This window comes from Mustela nigripes, chromosome 10 (assembly GCF_022355385.1).
Source record: "Mustela nigripes isolate SB6536 chromosome 10, MUSNIG.SB6536, whole genome shotgun sequence".
NCBI lineage: Eukaryota > Metazoa > Chordata > Mammalia > Carnivora > Mustelidae > Mustela > Mustela nigripes.
In genome coordinates, this window is record NC_081566.1 from 22,730,967 (window position 1) to 22,747,702 (window position 16,736).

General features: G+C 53.1%; 1 protein-coding gene across 5 annotated transcripts in view; it reads right to left on the reverse strand.

Annotated features, from left to right (window-relative positions):
* Positions 1-618: 618 nt before the first annotated feature.
* The window catches only part of LOC132025473 (protein FAM163A), a 75,659-nt gene continuing 59,541 nt past the window's right edge, over positions 619-16,736 (reverse strand). For all 5 annotated transcript variants that reach the window (XM_059412799.1, XM_059412798.1, XM_059412797.1 and 2 more), the window contains exons 2-5: positions 8,508-8,598; positions 5,370-5,391; positions 4,294-4,408; positions 619-3,744 (exon numbers count right to left, since the gene is read on the reverse strand). In XM_059412799.1, coding sequence (XP_059268782.1) covers positions 3,337-3,744; positions 4,294-4,386 — 501 coding nt within the window. In that variant the 5' untranslated portion in view covers positions 4,387-4,408; positions 5,370-5,391; positions 8,508-8,598 and the 3' untranslated portion in view covers positions 619-3,336. The remainder of the gene's footprint in view (positions 3,745-4,293; positions 4,409-5,369; positions 5,392-8,507; positions 8,599-16,736) is intronic.

Here is a 16,736-nt window from a genome sequence, read left to right on the forward strand (position 1 = left end):
TGATAATTTATGTAATTAATGTAATTAGTGCCACTGGGTCGTGCACCTCAAAATGGTGAAAATTGTAAATGTTATGTTATGTATATATTTTACCACAACAAAAAAATTGCAAAAAATAAAAAAAATATATATATATACACGATATGAACCACGGCCAGTTAACCTTGTTTTCCCTCTGATCTTCCAACCATTGACCTGAGGGAGAGAAAATTGCTCCACACTTGTAGTGGAGAAGGCCCTTTGCCTGTCAGGAGGTGGGGGGAGTCCCCTGGGGGCAAGGAGCAGGGCTGAAGCTTGGGCAGCTCCCCAGTGAGGCTCCCTGGGCCCCTTCCCCTCAGGGGCAACGGCAACTACACTTCACAGCCCTTCCCCAACAAATAACACATCCTCCCTGGGCGTGAGCTCTAATGGAGGCAACGTGGTGGACGCCCTGTTGATGAAGAAGTAGGAGTGGAGAAGAAGCTGGTAGATTTTGGTGTTGAAAATGGACATTTGGGGAAATAAAAAGGAGCATTCACTCTTAAATCCATGCCCGGCTGCCCCCTCCTTGGGTGAATAACAGAGGATTCTGTGGGATTTCTATTTCAAATTCCTCATTTATTTGGACATTCACTTGGTTGTGACTCCAAGTTATCAAAGATGCAGGATGGGAAATTTGTAGCGGGAGCAGTGACATGGAGGCAGAGACAAGATGGCGGAGAGGATAGGGTCTTCATAGCCTCTCCTTCTCTTCCTGTTAGGGTACGATCTGAAAAGTGTCCAGATAGTGTCCCATAGCACAGACACCACAACAAGAGTGTGCAGCGCAGTTGAATGCATAAATTCCTCTTCCATGGGTAAGGCCCTCCCCACAACAGGGGGGCGGACAGGCAATCTGGAGATCATGCCCCATGCGCTGTGGGGGTGTGTAGGGGAGAGCTGTGGCCCATCATCTCTCCAGTGCCCCAAACCCAGATTTCACATGTAGGGTGACAAGATCTTGGTTGGGAAAGCTACGGGAGGAGAGGGGACTCTATAAGATGCTTTTTCCTCAGGGACCCCATAGATCAAAACCAGAAGCAGGTGAGAGCTGACTGGACTGTCTTAATTTCTCCAAAGGGAGGAGGAACAACAATACTATGGTTTCGTGAGGAGCAATGGCCCTTGCTGTGGTTGACTGGCTGTGGAATTCCCGGTCAGCAAGGCACAAGGGCTGGTCATCAGGAGGCCACAATGCCTGTCAGACCCAGCAACTCATATCAAGTAGGGAGTGGGCTTGGCCCAATAAGGACTGGTGATGAGACGGCATGTGTTCAAGTTGCTGTTCTACACTGGTCCGTCTGGACTGGGAGACAGACCTCATGACCTCCTGCCTAGAACTGCCTCCTGGTATAAGGACGTGTAACCGTCTGAGATCACCCAGGGGGAGAATCAGACAAACGTGTTTGCTTTTCACTGAACAATTAAAATCGTTTTGCCTGCTGACCCCATATTTCAAGGTGCTGGCTTAGTCCTCAGTCCACGTCCCTGAGCACTGGATCAGGCGGTTGGCAGGTGCATCCGGCTCCTTCCAGGACTCAGGCAAGGAGGAGCCGCATGGTTGGCAGAACTCTTCAGGGAGTCCTGGCTGTTTCTTAGGGTCCATCTGAACAGGTCTCCTTTTCCTGGAGAAAACTGGCTCTCAGAGAAGATAAATAACTGTTCCTAGAGCCAATGAATGACCTCAGTGTGACCAGACCCCAGGTCCGCTGATCCTCACCCAGTGGGCCCTAATGACAGCTGAGATGCAAAGTGACAGGTTCCAGACAGAGGAAACAAGAGGTGTGGTGAAGGCTCCCCCTCCTCCCCCTCTCCCAGGTGCGCCCAGCTTCTCTCAATAGCTCCTTCCCTGCCCCACCCTCTGCAGCAGGCCCTGATTCAGAAGCGCCAGGGGTTAGGCGTGCCCTGAGAAGGGGGAGCAGGACCCCTAAGTTTAGAGGCAACTGGAAAACTCATCAGGTATTTTCCCTCAGGCCACAGAGGAGTTCTAAGTGGGAACTAAGGGCCAGGCTCGAGCAATTAATAGGCCCTCACTGGAGCCTGGAGGGTTGGGGGAGTCCAGCGGAGGGAGGGCAGTGAACATAGAATCTGGGGTGGGGGGGTGCTGTCCCCAGGGCAATGAAGTCATCCAGCCCTATGACAATGTGGTTGGGTGCCCAAGTAGAGCGCTGGGCCTCCGAAGGGGGTTGGGGGCTTCACAGCTGCAGCACTGTCCCTGGGAGACTGCAGGCCCTCCCCATACCCGTCAGCTGCTTGCTAGGGGACTAGCCACGTCAGTCACCTTTCCCTCACGCTGTCTGAGGTCAGATTTCCCTTTCTAGTCCATGCATCAGAGCCCTTCCACTCTGGGGCTCCCAGAGGCTGCACAGCCCCCCACCCCCTGTGATGTGTGAGGGCGGTGACAGGTGTGTGCCCACCTGAGAACACACACACCCTCACAGCACTGCTCCCCCACCGCTCAGGGTGGCCGACCCAGGCCCCAGAGACATTCAGCAAGAAGGTCTCACTCGCCCAGCTGTTCAAACTCAATAACAAAACTTCAACAAGGTTCTCCAGCAGTGGCAGCTGGTTCCGGAGGCAGAGAAGGAGGACTGGGGAGGGGTGGGGCGGGGAGACAAGGTTAGGCTTCCCTTTTTTCATGCATTCCCCACAAAGAACCTTATACCATGGCCTTCCAAGTCCACTCAGGGTATCCCACGAGGAAGGGGAACATAGCAGGTTCCAGAATCAATGTCCACATTGGAACAGTGGCAGGGACCGCAGTCCCCATGATCACCAAATACAATACTGTCTTGGGACCTGGGTCTCGGTGTCATTTCAGCAAGCAGGTCCCGAAGAGGTCCCCTGAACACCTTCCACCCCCTTCTCAGATGCTGACGTGCCCTACTTCTCACACCTCTCCTCACCCCGGGTCCCTTTTTTCTTCCATCCCTCAAGGAGTCTTGGGGTGGAGGCAGCCTTCACTTAGCTTTCCCTGCTGCTCGTCCTCTCACAGTCCAAAGCTGGGGGGTAGCAAGGGAAGCAAGAGGGGTTGCAGTGGGGCTGGTGCTGGTGGAGGAAGGTTCAGGCACAGAAAGAGGCCCGGCTGCCCACTCGTCCTGCCAGCCCCCACCTACGGGCCATGGGGCCAGGCCCTGCCCTGTTCTCAATGCACTGGGCAGCTCTCATTCCACTGTGGGGCAAGAAAAGCCAAAACAAACAAACAAACAACACGGAGATGTCCTTGTGGGCTGTTGGAGGGGACCCCCGCTGCTCCCTGGTGTTCCTGCCGGGACAGCAGTGTAGGTAGGTACGTGGAGGGGTCAGGGGTGAAGGGGGTTACACGTCTGTACTAATAGCCCTTGGATTGGTGAAGGCCTCATGCCCAGAGCCTGGCCACGTCACCGGGTAACTCTGGGGCACTGCCAACTTGAGGGGCAGGGGTCCCCCTTCCTTGTAGTACGTAGGAGCGAAGGAGAGCCTCTCCCCTCCGCCCCCATTGGGCACCATGTCAGCCGTCCGTATGTAAAAGGGGGAGCTGTACGGGGAGCAGGCGGTGCAGTGGCCGGCCGCCCCCCCACACGGCTGGCCGCAGGGCTCACTGGTGAGAGGCGCCAGGCCGCCTCGGCCATTGGGGGCTTGGGAGCTGCAGGCATTACAGCTGGGGCCTCTGGGGTGTGGAGGCAGGTCGCGCTCCTCCTCCTCCTCGTCTGCATCTCCGGCTCTGCTCTTCTTGCAGCAGTAGTACTGAGGGGACAGTGGGGAGGGACGCTTGAGGGCCGAGGCTCCCCTTGTGGGGCACAAAGGCACCCATACCCCTGTCCACCAAGGACACAGCACAGAGCGCTTTTTGATGACTAAAACTCAGCACCAGACACCCACGTCCCACCAGCACATACTCCCAGCCTTGCTAAACCAATACCTTCCCTTTTCCTTCCCCCTACCTAACCCTAACCCTGACCCTGCAGGATGAGGTCGAGAGAGGCAGGACCTCCATGTCTACTGAGAACAGGGGTGGGGCCATAGATCCCCCAGAGGGGAGCCCTTTCCACCACTCCCGAAATCTCAGCTATGCCAGAGGCACGACACAGTGACCAGCTGTCTTCCCAGCACAGCCTCTTTGGAGAACCCCTAAAGTGGACAGAGTGTGAGAGACACACGGCTCCGGTCTGGCTACCCTCGATTCCCAGCCCAGCCCCCACGCTTCCTGGCTTTGAGGTTTGTCACCCTGGAAGCGGGTCCAGTTTCTGCCCCTAGAATGGGGACATGGTTTGCCAGTGGCCTCCGGGGACTGACCTGGAGCCTGCAGTAGCACAAGACGGCAATGATGCAGAGGAGGATGACTGTAGCTAGGATTCCGCCAGTGATCACAACTGTTCCCGCTGTCATCCGCCCGACGCCCCATCAAACTCTGCAAAGACGTGTGAGCACAGGGAGGTGAGGAGCTGCCACACTGCGCGCAGGGGAGGGGAAGGGCGGGGAGGCCTCCTGGGACTTCCTGCATAGGTGGAGGCAGGGAGGACCTGAGGGCAGCGGGACGAGAAGGGCCGCGGGCACTGAGACACCCGGGGCTTCCTGAAGGCAGAGAGAGGCTGCAGCCTGGGCCAGGCTAACCTGGGGGGGGGGGGGGGGGGAGTCACAGCTGAGGTGGGAGTTGGGGCGGTCACAGCTGAGCAAGGGAAGAGCAGAAGCAGAGCACTAACAGAGAGCAAAATTCCGTTCTTGGCCTCTGCTCAGTTTCAAAGCTTGCCGTGCCTCTCTCTAATTCTCCTTCTCGCATCCTGCTCGGCCTGGCCTCACCTCATGGCTCCATCCAAGGCACGAAGATGACAGCTTCCTTTCCTGGGGGCTTAGTCTGTGGCACTGCCCTAAGCTCTCCCCGCTCCTCTCAGGTAACCCTCAAAATACCTTTCGGGACAGTTCGTTATTAGCCCTGTGTCACACATGATGAACTGCGGCTTCGACTGGTTTGGCTGAGGTTCTGCCCAGCTTGGCTCACCCCGAGGCCATGCTCTCAATCGCACAAAAAGCAGTGGCCCCCCGAGCCCCGGACTCAGGTGGAGGGGACAGGGGCTGAATCTCCCAAGTTCCACCTGGTTCTGTCCTGACTCCAACCCACACTCCTTTTGGGGGCATCTCTGTCCTCTTTCCAACTCCTGTGCAAGACAAGGGCAAGGTGAACCCAGAGGGAGTGGGCAACAGGCAGCATTCTGGCCCCCGGACCGTGGCAGCGAGGCTAGAGAATGGTCCTGCTAATGGGGGTGAAGCTCCACCTCCCCCCAGGCACGTGGGGACAAGGCTGGTGGTGCCCCTGCAGCGGGAGGGCGGGAGGAGCCTTGGCATCTTGAGGAAGAATGACCATGATCACTTACGTTCAGTGACGGGAACAGAGACCTGCAAGACAATAACAGGAACAGAGCTATTGGGAGAAGACTGTTGCCCCTGAAAAAGGCCCCAAGAGTTAGACTAGTCCGCAAGCCCCCCTCCCTACCACCCACACTCTGCCCTGGTCACTGGGAGCGTCACAGACAAGCCCGCAGCTCCCAAGTCAGCCTCCCCTGTGCCTCCCACTGCAGCCTGAAGGACATTTCACTCAGGGGTCCCCCTGGGATGTCCAACTCTGGTACTCTGGTACCTGATATGACAGCCTAAGTCATCACCCTCTTTCGAGGTGGGCACCCCCGCCCCCCTCACCTCCCGTTCGTGCTTCCGCCAGAGGAGGCTGCTTGTTACTTGGAGGCCAAGCAGGGCTATTAGGCGAGCGACAGTCCACGCCAGAAGCCGTAGGCCCTATTGTGTCTGCCTGGAGGAGGGGCGCCTTGTTCTTCACTCAGATACCTTCTGTGGCTCGCCATCCTCATGCACCCCGCCACGCTTTGCCTGCCCCGCGTGCCGGCATGCTCACCCCCTGCGGTCCCCCTCCATGAATCCTCTCTCCACCAAGCAGGCCCAGTTCTTAGGAGGCTCCAGGCCTAGGGTTGACAAGGCACTTTAACGTACCTTGTGGTACGGCCTAAGACACACAGAGCAGGGGCTGTGGGGGCACCGAGCAGGGAGCGACTAACTACTTGGGAAAGGCTCCTGGAAGCAGTTTCGCTCAAGCTGGGTGCTAGAAGCTGAGTGGGAACTTGACCCGTAGGTAGACAAGGGGAGAGGGCAGGCTCAACAGCCCAGGTGCCTGAGAGACCATGGGGGCCTCCAGGAGCTGTAAGGACTCTGTAAAGGCCGGGTAGGGTAGGCATCAAGTGGGAGAGGCTGAGAGCCAGGCAAGGATTGGCATCCCACTCTCTCGGAGGCCACAGCCGTTCCTGAGGGGCCGCTGGTAGCAGAGTGCATGAGCCTGCTTTGTCCACCTGTTTAGATCCTGCCCACCCTCCAGCGCTCTGAGAGACCCCCTGGAACCCCCATCGTAGTGCTCTCTCTCTCTTTCCCTGGATTCCCACTTCAAAACCTTTCCATGGGCCACTTTCCAAACCCTCTCTTGGTAGGATACTTGTTTGCTTTCATGTGGGAACATCTTGACTCCTCTGGTACATGAGAAGTCCTTTGGGATCAGGAGCTGTGTCCGATCGGGCTCCTGCCCCTGCAGTGTTATACATGGCAACGTGCTTGATGAACCAGTGTCTGCTAATCCTCTGCCAAGTATAGGCCTTCCTTCCCCGGCCTGACAGTGATGACCCTGACCGACCACCGGGGGGGCAGCAAGTTGCATGGCTCAGCTCCCATCCGGTCTCGCAGACTGGAGCATCCCCTGTTCAAGTCCAATTTGACTGACTTTGCCAGATGCATGATGGTTCTTGCTTCCGGGATTTGCTAGGCATTTGTGGGAGAATGTATGTGCCCTTATGACAACATGTCTGCCCTTGACCCTGCTTGCCCGGACACTCACCACGTAGGGCCCTTTGAGCCAAGAGAGGCCTGTGGAGTAACCTGAAGCGGAAGGCAGCAGTGACTCACTCTACTTGCAAGTCTTGGCCTTGCCCCCTGAGATATTAGCCTGTTTTAGGATACAGGGAGTGAGGAAGCTATATAAGAACACAGCCCTCCCTCCTTCTGACCTCCACGCCTGGCCTCCCCTCTTTGGGTACCATGCAGCGGTTCCACAGAAGTGGCTGGAAAGTGGGGGTGCATGGCAGAGGCACACATCTGAAGGCCCATCGGAGGCCCAGCTGTGCCATTTAGTGGCTGCCCCATCTTGGAGGCTGACCTCCTTTCTCACTTGCGAAAGAAAGCTTAACAAAAAAACTCAGCTTACCAGTGTGCTTGTGAGGAAAAAGTGGGAGTCACGTATGCAAGAGCCCCTTCGGTACTATAAGAGAATCCTTCAAACCAGTCATTTGCGGGGGAAAAGGACTGCCCAGACATTTTAGATGTCGGCTTCAATGTGGCCTTATAGTCAGGAACCCAGAAGTCACTTGTGAAGGACACGTGGGGAACAGGCCGGGACCCAGCCTCTTGTCCTGCAGACCCTGTGGTCACAGTACAATCTAGCATTTAAATCCCCATCTCCAAGGGCTCCTGTCTTTGCAGGTGGGTTCATTTTCTTGCAACTAATGCAAATGAATCTAAACGGCACTCTCCAGTCTAAACACTGCTTCCATTTCCATCTCTTCCTGGGAGGGGCAGGCTCTAAGACAGCCCCAAATGAGCCCTGCCTCTTGTAGTCATGCCTAGTGTGCTCCCCTGCTCTCGAGGGGCATCTGACACTTGCTTCTAACCTACAGATCACAGCAAAGGCGATGGGATGTCACCTCTGTGAATAGACTGTATGCCATTTTGGCCACCTTCTTGCTGCCAACTCCTTCCCTTGCTGGTTTGCACACAGCAAGTTGCCATGTTGGGAGGCCCCTGTGGCCAGGGACGGGGGTGGCCTCTGGCCCTCCGCCCAGTGACCTAAATCAAGCTGGACCATCACAAGTGAGAGCAGAAGTGGGTCCTTCCCCAGGTGAGCTTCAAGATGAAACTGAAGCCCCAAGACACCTTGAAGGCAGCCTGATGACAGGCCCGGAGATGGTGACCCAGCTGGCCATGCCTGGAGCCCTGACCCACAGATGCTGTGAGCTGGTCCGTGTGTGTTGTGTCAAGTTGCTAGGTTTGTGGGAGTCTGTCATGCTGCAAAAGATAACAGATGTACCTCGGAACCCCATAAAACCCCCACATGCAGGAGAGAAAGTTGGACCTTTAAGTGATTCCCCTCAAGTCATACAATAGCAAGTCAGGACCCAAGGGTCAGTGTTGTGTAGTTTTCATCCTACCCAGCTGCCTTCTACTGAGCTTCCCAAGGCCGGAAGCAAGACTTTCCCTCCCAGGGCCCAGCAGATGGGTTCTGTGGTAGCCAAGTCAGGGAGCAAGGGCAGCCAAAGAGGACAAACCCATTGCCAACTAAAGATTCCCGGGACCTGCCCTGAGACCAAGGTTTTCTGGACCTCACTCCCCACCAACATCCCTCCCCACCCAGGGCCCAGTCACCTTCTCCTGGGGGTGAGGCTCAGCCTGCTCCTCACACTTACGCAAAACAGCGGGGCAGTGACGGCTCGGTCATGCAGGCTGCGCCCGAGCAGACAGAGGTTGGGGGTGCGTCATGGCCATGGGCATCAGTTCCTGCCAGAGAAGAGAGAGGAAGATCTGTGAGAGCTGGAGAGGGAGGGCAAGAGCACAGACAGACTCCGAGACTGAGTGGACGTCCCCCAAAGGGACTTGTCTGTTGGCTTCCATGGCTGCCTCAGTCTCTGAGACCCCCCAGCCTAGGAACCTGAAGACAGGCTTGTAAGGCCACATACCATTCTGTCCTTGATTCCTTCCTTCAGTGCCATTGTGCGGAACCCACGGCCCAACACAGTAGCAGGACGCTGGGCACGAGCCTCTGCCTATTCTGGGAAGCGAGGCTTAAGGTGGGGAAGGGGGTCTAGCTACTTCTGTCACACTCTCCTGGAGAATTCTGGCCTGTCCCCTGGCAAATGTGTCCTTGTTGCCTACGTGGCTGATTCTTTTCTCTATGGCCGCACATACCTCTCTCCCATTCCCTCCCCATCCTTCCCTGGGCTTGTCCATACTCATAGTGCCCACAGCCCCACACTCCTGTCTCTCACTCCTAAATCCCAACCTGCCTCAGGACAGCATGCCTACAGGACAGTCGGGTCACACGCTCACGCTGGTGTGCCGATGGAGGAGGGGTGGCGAAGTCCTACCAGGACGTTTACGAATCCAGTGCAAGCTAATCATTCCCTGAGGTCCCTTAAAATGAAAATTCTTTAAATATCCACTCGACATGATTTCCAGGAGAGTCTGGGCCTTAGACTGGGAACAGAAGAGTGGGAAGGAGGACACTCTCCAGTGAGGCTTCCCTCGGCTCATTGCCCTGAGAGGGTAAGGCCCCGCTGGGGGTCTTGTACTGGGAAGGGAACCCAACTGATAACTGGATCCCCACAGCCACCCTCTACAGGGATGGGCTGACCAGCGCAGGGCTCTCTGTGGCAGCTGCAAGCTGGAGGTCAAGGGCACACTAATGTCTCAAGTCCTGGATCTCATCTAGTTCAGCAGGCCTCAGGAGCAGAACTCTGGGAAAAGCTGAGAAGGCCCACGTTCACCCACAGATTTGGCCCAGGCCCACCCTCACATCTCCTCTAGATCAAGGCCTTCCTGCCTATGATCGACCCGGGATGTTGTGGGCGCTCAGGCTTTCTTTTTCTCAAAGATGTTCTTATTCTCATTAAAATGGCAGTCACGGGTAGCTGGATATCCAAGGAGATGTTTCCTATCTAGGTTTTTTGTTTTTTGTTTTTTTAAGATTTTATTTATTTATTTGACAGACAGAGATTACAAGTAGGCAGAGAGGCAGGTGGTGGGGGGGCAGTCTCGGGAAGAAGGCTCCCCACTGAACAGCGAGCCCCATGCAGGGCTCAATCCCAGGACCCTGAGATCATAACCCAAGCTGAAGGCAGAGGCTTAACATACTGAGCCACCCAGGCGCTCCTCCTATCTAAGTTTTGACTGAGATGTCAACTGATAGAAACAAGAGGACGCCCCATGAGTTTGGGACAGGTCCCTCTTCCCTAGCCCCATGCAGGGGAACACACATGGAAATGTCAATAGTCTATTTCAGGGTCCAGGAGCCTTTCTCCCACTTTGAAAAATACAGATGGGTCAAAAATTTGTGAAGATATGGTGTGGAAGGTTTCCTTGGCAAGTTGCTGCTGAACCATTAATCCCTTACCTGAGCCCCCAAGGGCGGCAGGCCTGGGGCTGGCGCCGGGCTGGCTCTCCTGAGTCCTGTCCAGGAGCGCCCCCCGGAGGCGTGACAAGAACTGCGACTGGACATCCAGGTGCCCTGGGGCTGAGCAAGAGGCTGCAAGAGATGCCTGGGACAGGGCTGATGTGTCTGCCTGGGGTAAGGGAGCTGCAGGAGAGAGGGGCCCAGCAGGCAACCTCCAAAGAGCCCACATACACAAAAAATATACAAAAGCAAGAGCCCTTTTGAAGCTTCCCCTGCTTTCTAACCGGTAAGAATTCCCCATTTCGATGTGGCAGCTCGTGAAACAGACCCTCTTGGGGGTGGTGGGAGGAAGGGAAGAGGTGGGGAAGTACAGACAGCAGAGGGACACGGCACACCACCCCTGCTGCTTTCAACCCGAAGCAGATCCAAACTGGCCCAAATGAGAACACGCTGTCAGTGATCCAACGATTCCAACTTCTACTTTGAGATTGTAGCTGTAGCTGAGTGGTACGACAGGCTATCGTCTAAGAGTGGGTGACAAGAAATGGGACTGGCCCATGTTTTCATCCAGAGGCAGGAGAAAATTTCTTCCATGGAATACATTCTTTTTTTTTTTTTTAAAGATTTTATTTATTTATTTAACAGAGAGAGAGATCACAAGTAGGCGGAAAGGCAGGCAGAGATAGAGAGTGGACAGGAAGAAGTCTCCCTGCTGAGCAGAGAGCCCAATGCAGGGCTCGATCCCAGGGCCCTGGGATCATGACCTGAGCTGAAGGCAGAGGCTTCAACCCACTGAGTCATCCAGGTGCCCCCACGGAATTCATTCTAAAGTAAAGGGATGCTCAAAGAAAAAAAAAAAAGGAAGGAAAGAAAGAAAGATGTTTCTTAAGCACAAAATCATACATTATACTTATTTAACCTACCAGCTACTGAGAGAAAAATGATCGATGGAAATGGAAGGACTCTGAGATCTGGCCCAGTATCTATTTCCTAGATGAAGAAACCAAATCAGAGAGGACATGTGACTGGCTTCACCACACACAGCAAGATAGAGACGGAGCAGCAGGGCCACAGGGAGTGGACCTCCTGGCCCCAGGCCAGGCTGGCCATGAGGCTGCAGTCTCTCCAGCACTTACTTCACCAGGAGCTAAGGTGGTTGAAGTAGGGTCTTCCAAATTATCTTGACAGTAACAATCACCTGAGTCAGGTGTCAAAAAACAGACTCCAGACCCACCAAGAGAAGGGGCCCCATCTCCAGAGAAGGGGCCCAGGAATCTGTGTTTTTAACGGGCTTGCGTCTCCCCATCTGGCCCCTTTTAAAGATGATGTAGGAATGAAAGTCTTTGGGAGGATTTCAGGCTGCAGGCAGCAGGGGGTTGTGTGGGGGGGTAGGTGACCTTGCAGAGCCTGGGGCATCATCTGCTGCAGCCCAGAAAACTGGCTCTGGACTGTGTCCGTGAGGATACCGGGCCAGAAAGGAAGAGGAAAGGAGGAGTACAGGAGAGCTACAGGAACGTGGCAACTCCGGGGAGGGGGTGGGGCCCCCTAAAAGGTCAGTGATGGGGAATCTTTTTTTTTTTAATTTTTTATTTTTTATTTTTATAAACATATATTTTTATCCCCAGGGGTACAGGTCTGTGAATCACCAGGTTTACACACTTCACAGCACTCACCAAAGCACATACCCTCCCCAATGTCCATAATCCCACCCCCTTCTCCCAAACCCCCTCCCCCCAGCAACCCTCAGTTTGTTTGGTGAGATTAAGAGTCACTTATGGTTTGTCTCCCTCCCAGTGATGGGGAATTTTAAAGGCCATTCTTCCAGGAGAGGCTTGGGGGAGGGGGGGGGCTGCAGAGAGAAAGGCCACCCAGAGAAGATGTACTGGGAAGTGAGGGTCCCACTCCCCCCACCCCCCAAGGCCAGGGATCTGTGACTTCAGCTCACTGAGGCAGAGTCACCTGCTCGCTGCTTGAGCGATGTGGGCAGACAAGGCAGCCACAGCTGGCCACAGAATGTGTAATTAACGACCGGCTGCCCCTTGTTCCCCACTCAGGCCCCCTGAGGAGCACAAGTTAATTGAGTAAGGCCTAAGCACCTCTGATCTCAATTTCTTCTGAGGCAATTAAAGCTTCTGCAATCATTTATTAACTCGTGAAACTGACACAGCAGGTTAGCAGCCAGGGAGACAGGGGCCAGGTTTTCTTGTCTGTTACCAGTCTTCCTAGACTGCAGTCCTCAGGCCAGGTCCGCAGAGGGGAGGAGGGGAAGGGGTTCCTATGCCTTTGTGCTTGTGGCCCTGACCAAGCCCATATCCCCGGAAGGAGGGCGTGAAAAAGGGCAGCCACATGGGTTCCTTTGTCCCCAGCGGGTGACGACAGCAGCAGAGAAGAGGTCTTTTCAGGACATACAAGGAATCCTTGCAAATCGTCAAGAGAAAGAAGGGAGACTTGACGTCCTAAGGGGCAATGAGGCTACCAGAAAGTGAAGAGATGCCCACATTCACGGCTAATCTGAGGAATGCGGACGGTGGGCTCTTACTTTACTCTGGTAGGACTGGCAAAAATCAGAAAATGGGCTTGTCAACGTGGGGGGCTTGGGGGGTAGGAAAAGAATAAATGAAACAAGATGGGATTGGGAGGGAGACAAACCATAAAAGACTCTTAATCTCACAAAACAAACTGAGGGTTGCGGGGGTGGGGGGGTGGGGGGCTGGAGGGAGAGGGTGGCTGTGTTATGGACATTGGGGAGGGTATGTGCTATGGTGAGTGCTGTGAAGTGTGTAAACCTGGTGATTCACAGACTTGTACCCCTGGGGCTAATAATACATTATATGTTTATAAAAATTTTTTTTTTAATTTAAAAAAAAAAAAAAGAAAAAGAAAATGGGCTTGTGCCCAGGGCTGGAGTGGCCGTAGGAATTTAGGGGCAGGGCTGGTAAGGGTGTAGCCAGAGCAGCCCCTGGAGGGAGAGACCCGTGTCCCTTAGCCATGGTAAGTCTGCACAAGAAGCAATTCTGCTCCTGAGTCTATTGTCCCCAAACCTTATCAACGCAATATAAGGGGTCACGGGTGAAAGATGCACATTGCTATGTTGTTTATGGTGCAGGGAATTGGAAGTGAGCTCAAGGGATCATCATGGGGGACTGGGGGAGTCATGTCAGGCTGATGCCACCTCGCAGGGTAATACAGCTGTTGAAAGCACTGGGCCAGACAGACCAGAGAAACAGTGGTAAATCTTAGCATGGCACTTAGTGAAAAAACAAACAACCAAAAGCTAAAATAAACAGAGTGAGCTAATACTGTCTCCATAAATTTAAAATGCAAGTGTACAGATCAACAATTCCCATTTTCAAGAACACAACCAAAAAAATGGGTCACACTCAATGTTAGAATGGCTGTCTGTGAAAGGAAGGGAACGGGGTGGAGAGAAGCGAAGCAAAAAGCATACAAAGCATGAAAGGAGCCTGGCATAGACCCATGATAATCCGCTACGATGTGTGGAATATGTTAACTTCACCTTTTGCCCCTGAGGTCCAACTTGAACAAAGAGAAAAGAAAGCAAGGGGCTGTTACCACCTCTAGGAAGCCTTCCACAATGCACTTAATGCTGCACATGTTTCTTGAGCCTTCCTCTCCGTCCCCAGGTCACTGTATTTGCTCATGCACTCTGTCCTGTGGGCATACTCTGCCTCCTTCCTTAGATTACAGACCATCTGCGGGCACAGACTTGGAATCCTGTATCTTCGTAAAGCTCTACTTTAGTTGCCTGGAGTTCTGTGCGTTCTAGACACAGGAATGACCAGCTCTGATGGGGGAAGTCTCTGTATGCAGTGTGCCAGCCCAACACACAGCCTTGCCTTCTGGGCTCATCTGCTGTGGACAGTGGGAAGAGCACTAAGAAAGGAGTACCAAAATTTGGCAGTTCTATCTTCTACACTCCCCTGGATGACTTTGGACAATTAAGAGATTCATCTGCAAATGACACACCTTTCCTTACATGGTAAAGATGACCGGAAGGGGAATGTTATTTTGTTATTTTTAATTATATTGTCTTCTAGGGAGAGTGGGTGTGGTTCCAAGGACTCGGGCTCCCTGCGGTCCTCTGTCCCACCAACAGAAGAGATAGCCTTTCATTCTCACTTGGCCCATCATGAGTTGACCATGCCAGGGTTTGGGAGTAGATCTGGTCAGAGCTGGACCACTCGACACAACAGAATGAGCAGAGTTATTCAGGTGCATGGTAGCAGGTGGATAGAGAGGGTGGGATAAGGAAGAAAGGGGATCCAGAGGAAGGAACTGGCTGAGGTTGGTGGGGCTCAGTTGAGTTTTTTGGCCCATTAAAAATCCCAGCAGTTAGTGAGTGCAAACAGCTTTTAAGATCTGGGGGGTCTCTATGGTTTTTGTGTTGTCCTCTCAGGCTGCCGGTAACATGGAATGATCTTTTTCTCATTTGTGGCAATCAGATGAAGGGGCTGAGATCAGAACGGGGTGCACATTGGTGGACACAGGTGACACAATAAGGACTAATTCAGCAGATGGGGATTTGAGCAGTTCTTATCTAGATCCTTAGAACACATGACCCCAGATTCTGTAAGAGTTATGCCTTGGGGAACTCTTGTGAAAATAGCTTGTCATTCCTCTTCCATTCTGGTCCTGACCTGCCTCTCAGATACAATGCATCCCTAAGATCCCTGATCATGGCCTTGACTAGCATTTCCACTGAGACCTTTGTGTCTCAACATGATACTCATGGGAAACCTATGCCATTCCCCTCACTTATTCTTTGCCTACTAGTCATTTAGCACAGAGCCTGGCTTTGAGCCCCACCTTGGGAACACAAATGTGATGGGACTGAGCACCCTCAAGAAGCTTACAGAGGGTAGGTGAGTAGTAAATAATAGAGAACATGGTCTCTGGACCCTCGGATGGAAGTCCTGGGGCCATTCTGCAGTCCTTATCAGAGCCTGTAAACTCCCTGGAGCAGGCTGAGCTTCTTGTTCAGAGCTTGGGGTTAGCAGTAAATGTTTGCCACAGATATCTAGAAAAGATGGGGGTCCTGCTTGTCTCAGCCCAGGGCCAACCCAATGGTGTCACCTGCATCTTTGATGGCTCTCGCAGAGGTGAGGCTGAGCCTACCTCTTCCCTGTCTGGGGAGGCCCAAAGATGGACCCCTCTGCATAGTCCCTCAGTTAAAACTGCGCTGGTCCCGAAGAGCAGTGGGCACAGACGGGGTCCCACCTGTCCCAGCTCACAGCCTTCTCTGAGCTCACCTCCGGCAAACCCCAAATGCGCTCATAGTCTGTAGACACAATGAGCTTAATTTAATTACGTGTCATTTTTGGTGGGCGGAGGCTATTTTGTACAGGGGATCCTTGTCTCTGCAGCTCTTAGACTCAGGGTCCCTGATCGTGGATCTGCCCTCTCTGCTTCAGAGAGACCAGAGCAGAGGTCAATACACTTGTTAAGGCTGTGATTCACCCCGCACTTGGCTTTGTTTCCCTTGCTGCCTTTCCAAACAATGTCCATTATCGCTTACAGAACTTTCCTGTGTTTCATCTTGTCTAATCTCCAGGCATGGCCATTTTTTATTTCTTTTCCAGAAAACATGAAGTTCGGGAAAGCCATCCACACAGCTAATTCGGGGTGAGGGGGAATGCCCTGTCTGCATTGTTCTCCCACGAATGGTGGTTCCTGTGGGAACACACATAGTGTGTGTGTGTGTCCCTGTGCCCCTCCAGCTCCTCTCCCTCCCCAACCCCCACATTCAATGCTCTTTCCCAGCCTGACCATTTGCAGGAGGGAAGGCAGCACCATGGCCTGTGTTGTGGGAAGGGACTGGCTTTTCCTTTCCATGAGGTTCATTGTTCTGCACCATGGGCTTGGATTTCTCTCCAACTGTATTTGATGTCTACTGTTGTTTGGAAGGTGTTCCGAGATCCCCAGGCAGCAGGCCTCCAGCCTGATGATGGCTAAGCAGGGTTGTTAGGAAAGGGAGACACATCATTGGGGTTTGGGTCTCCTCTCTAGCAAGGTGTCAGCAGGCTAGAAGAGAGCCCAATAAGAACACAGACCATAAAGAAGAAATCAAACTCTCACTATTTGCAGATGATATGATATTTCATGTGGAAAACCCAAAAGACTCCACTCCAAAACTCTAGAACTCATATAGGAATTCAGTGAAGTGTCAGGATATAAAATCAATGCTAAGAAATCCGTTGCATTTCTATACACCAAAAGCAAGACAGAAGAAAGAGAAATTAAGGAGTCAATCCCATTTACAACTGCTCCCCAAACCATAAGATACCTAGGATTATACCTAACCAAGGAGGCAAAGAATCTGTACTCAGAAAACTATAAAGTAGTCAAGAAAGAAACTGAGGAAGACACAAAGAATTGGAAAATGTTCCATGCTCATAAATTGGAAGAACAAATATTGTGAAAATGTCTATGCTACCTAAAGCAATCTACACATTTAATGCAATCCCTACCAAAATACCATCAAGCTTTTTCAAAGAAATGGAACAAA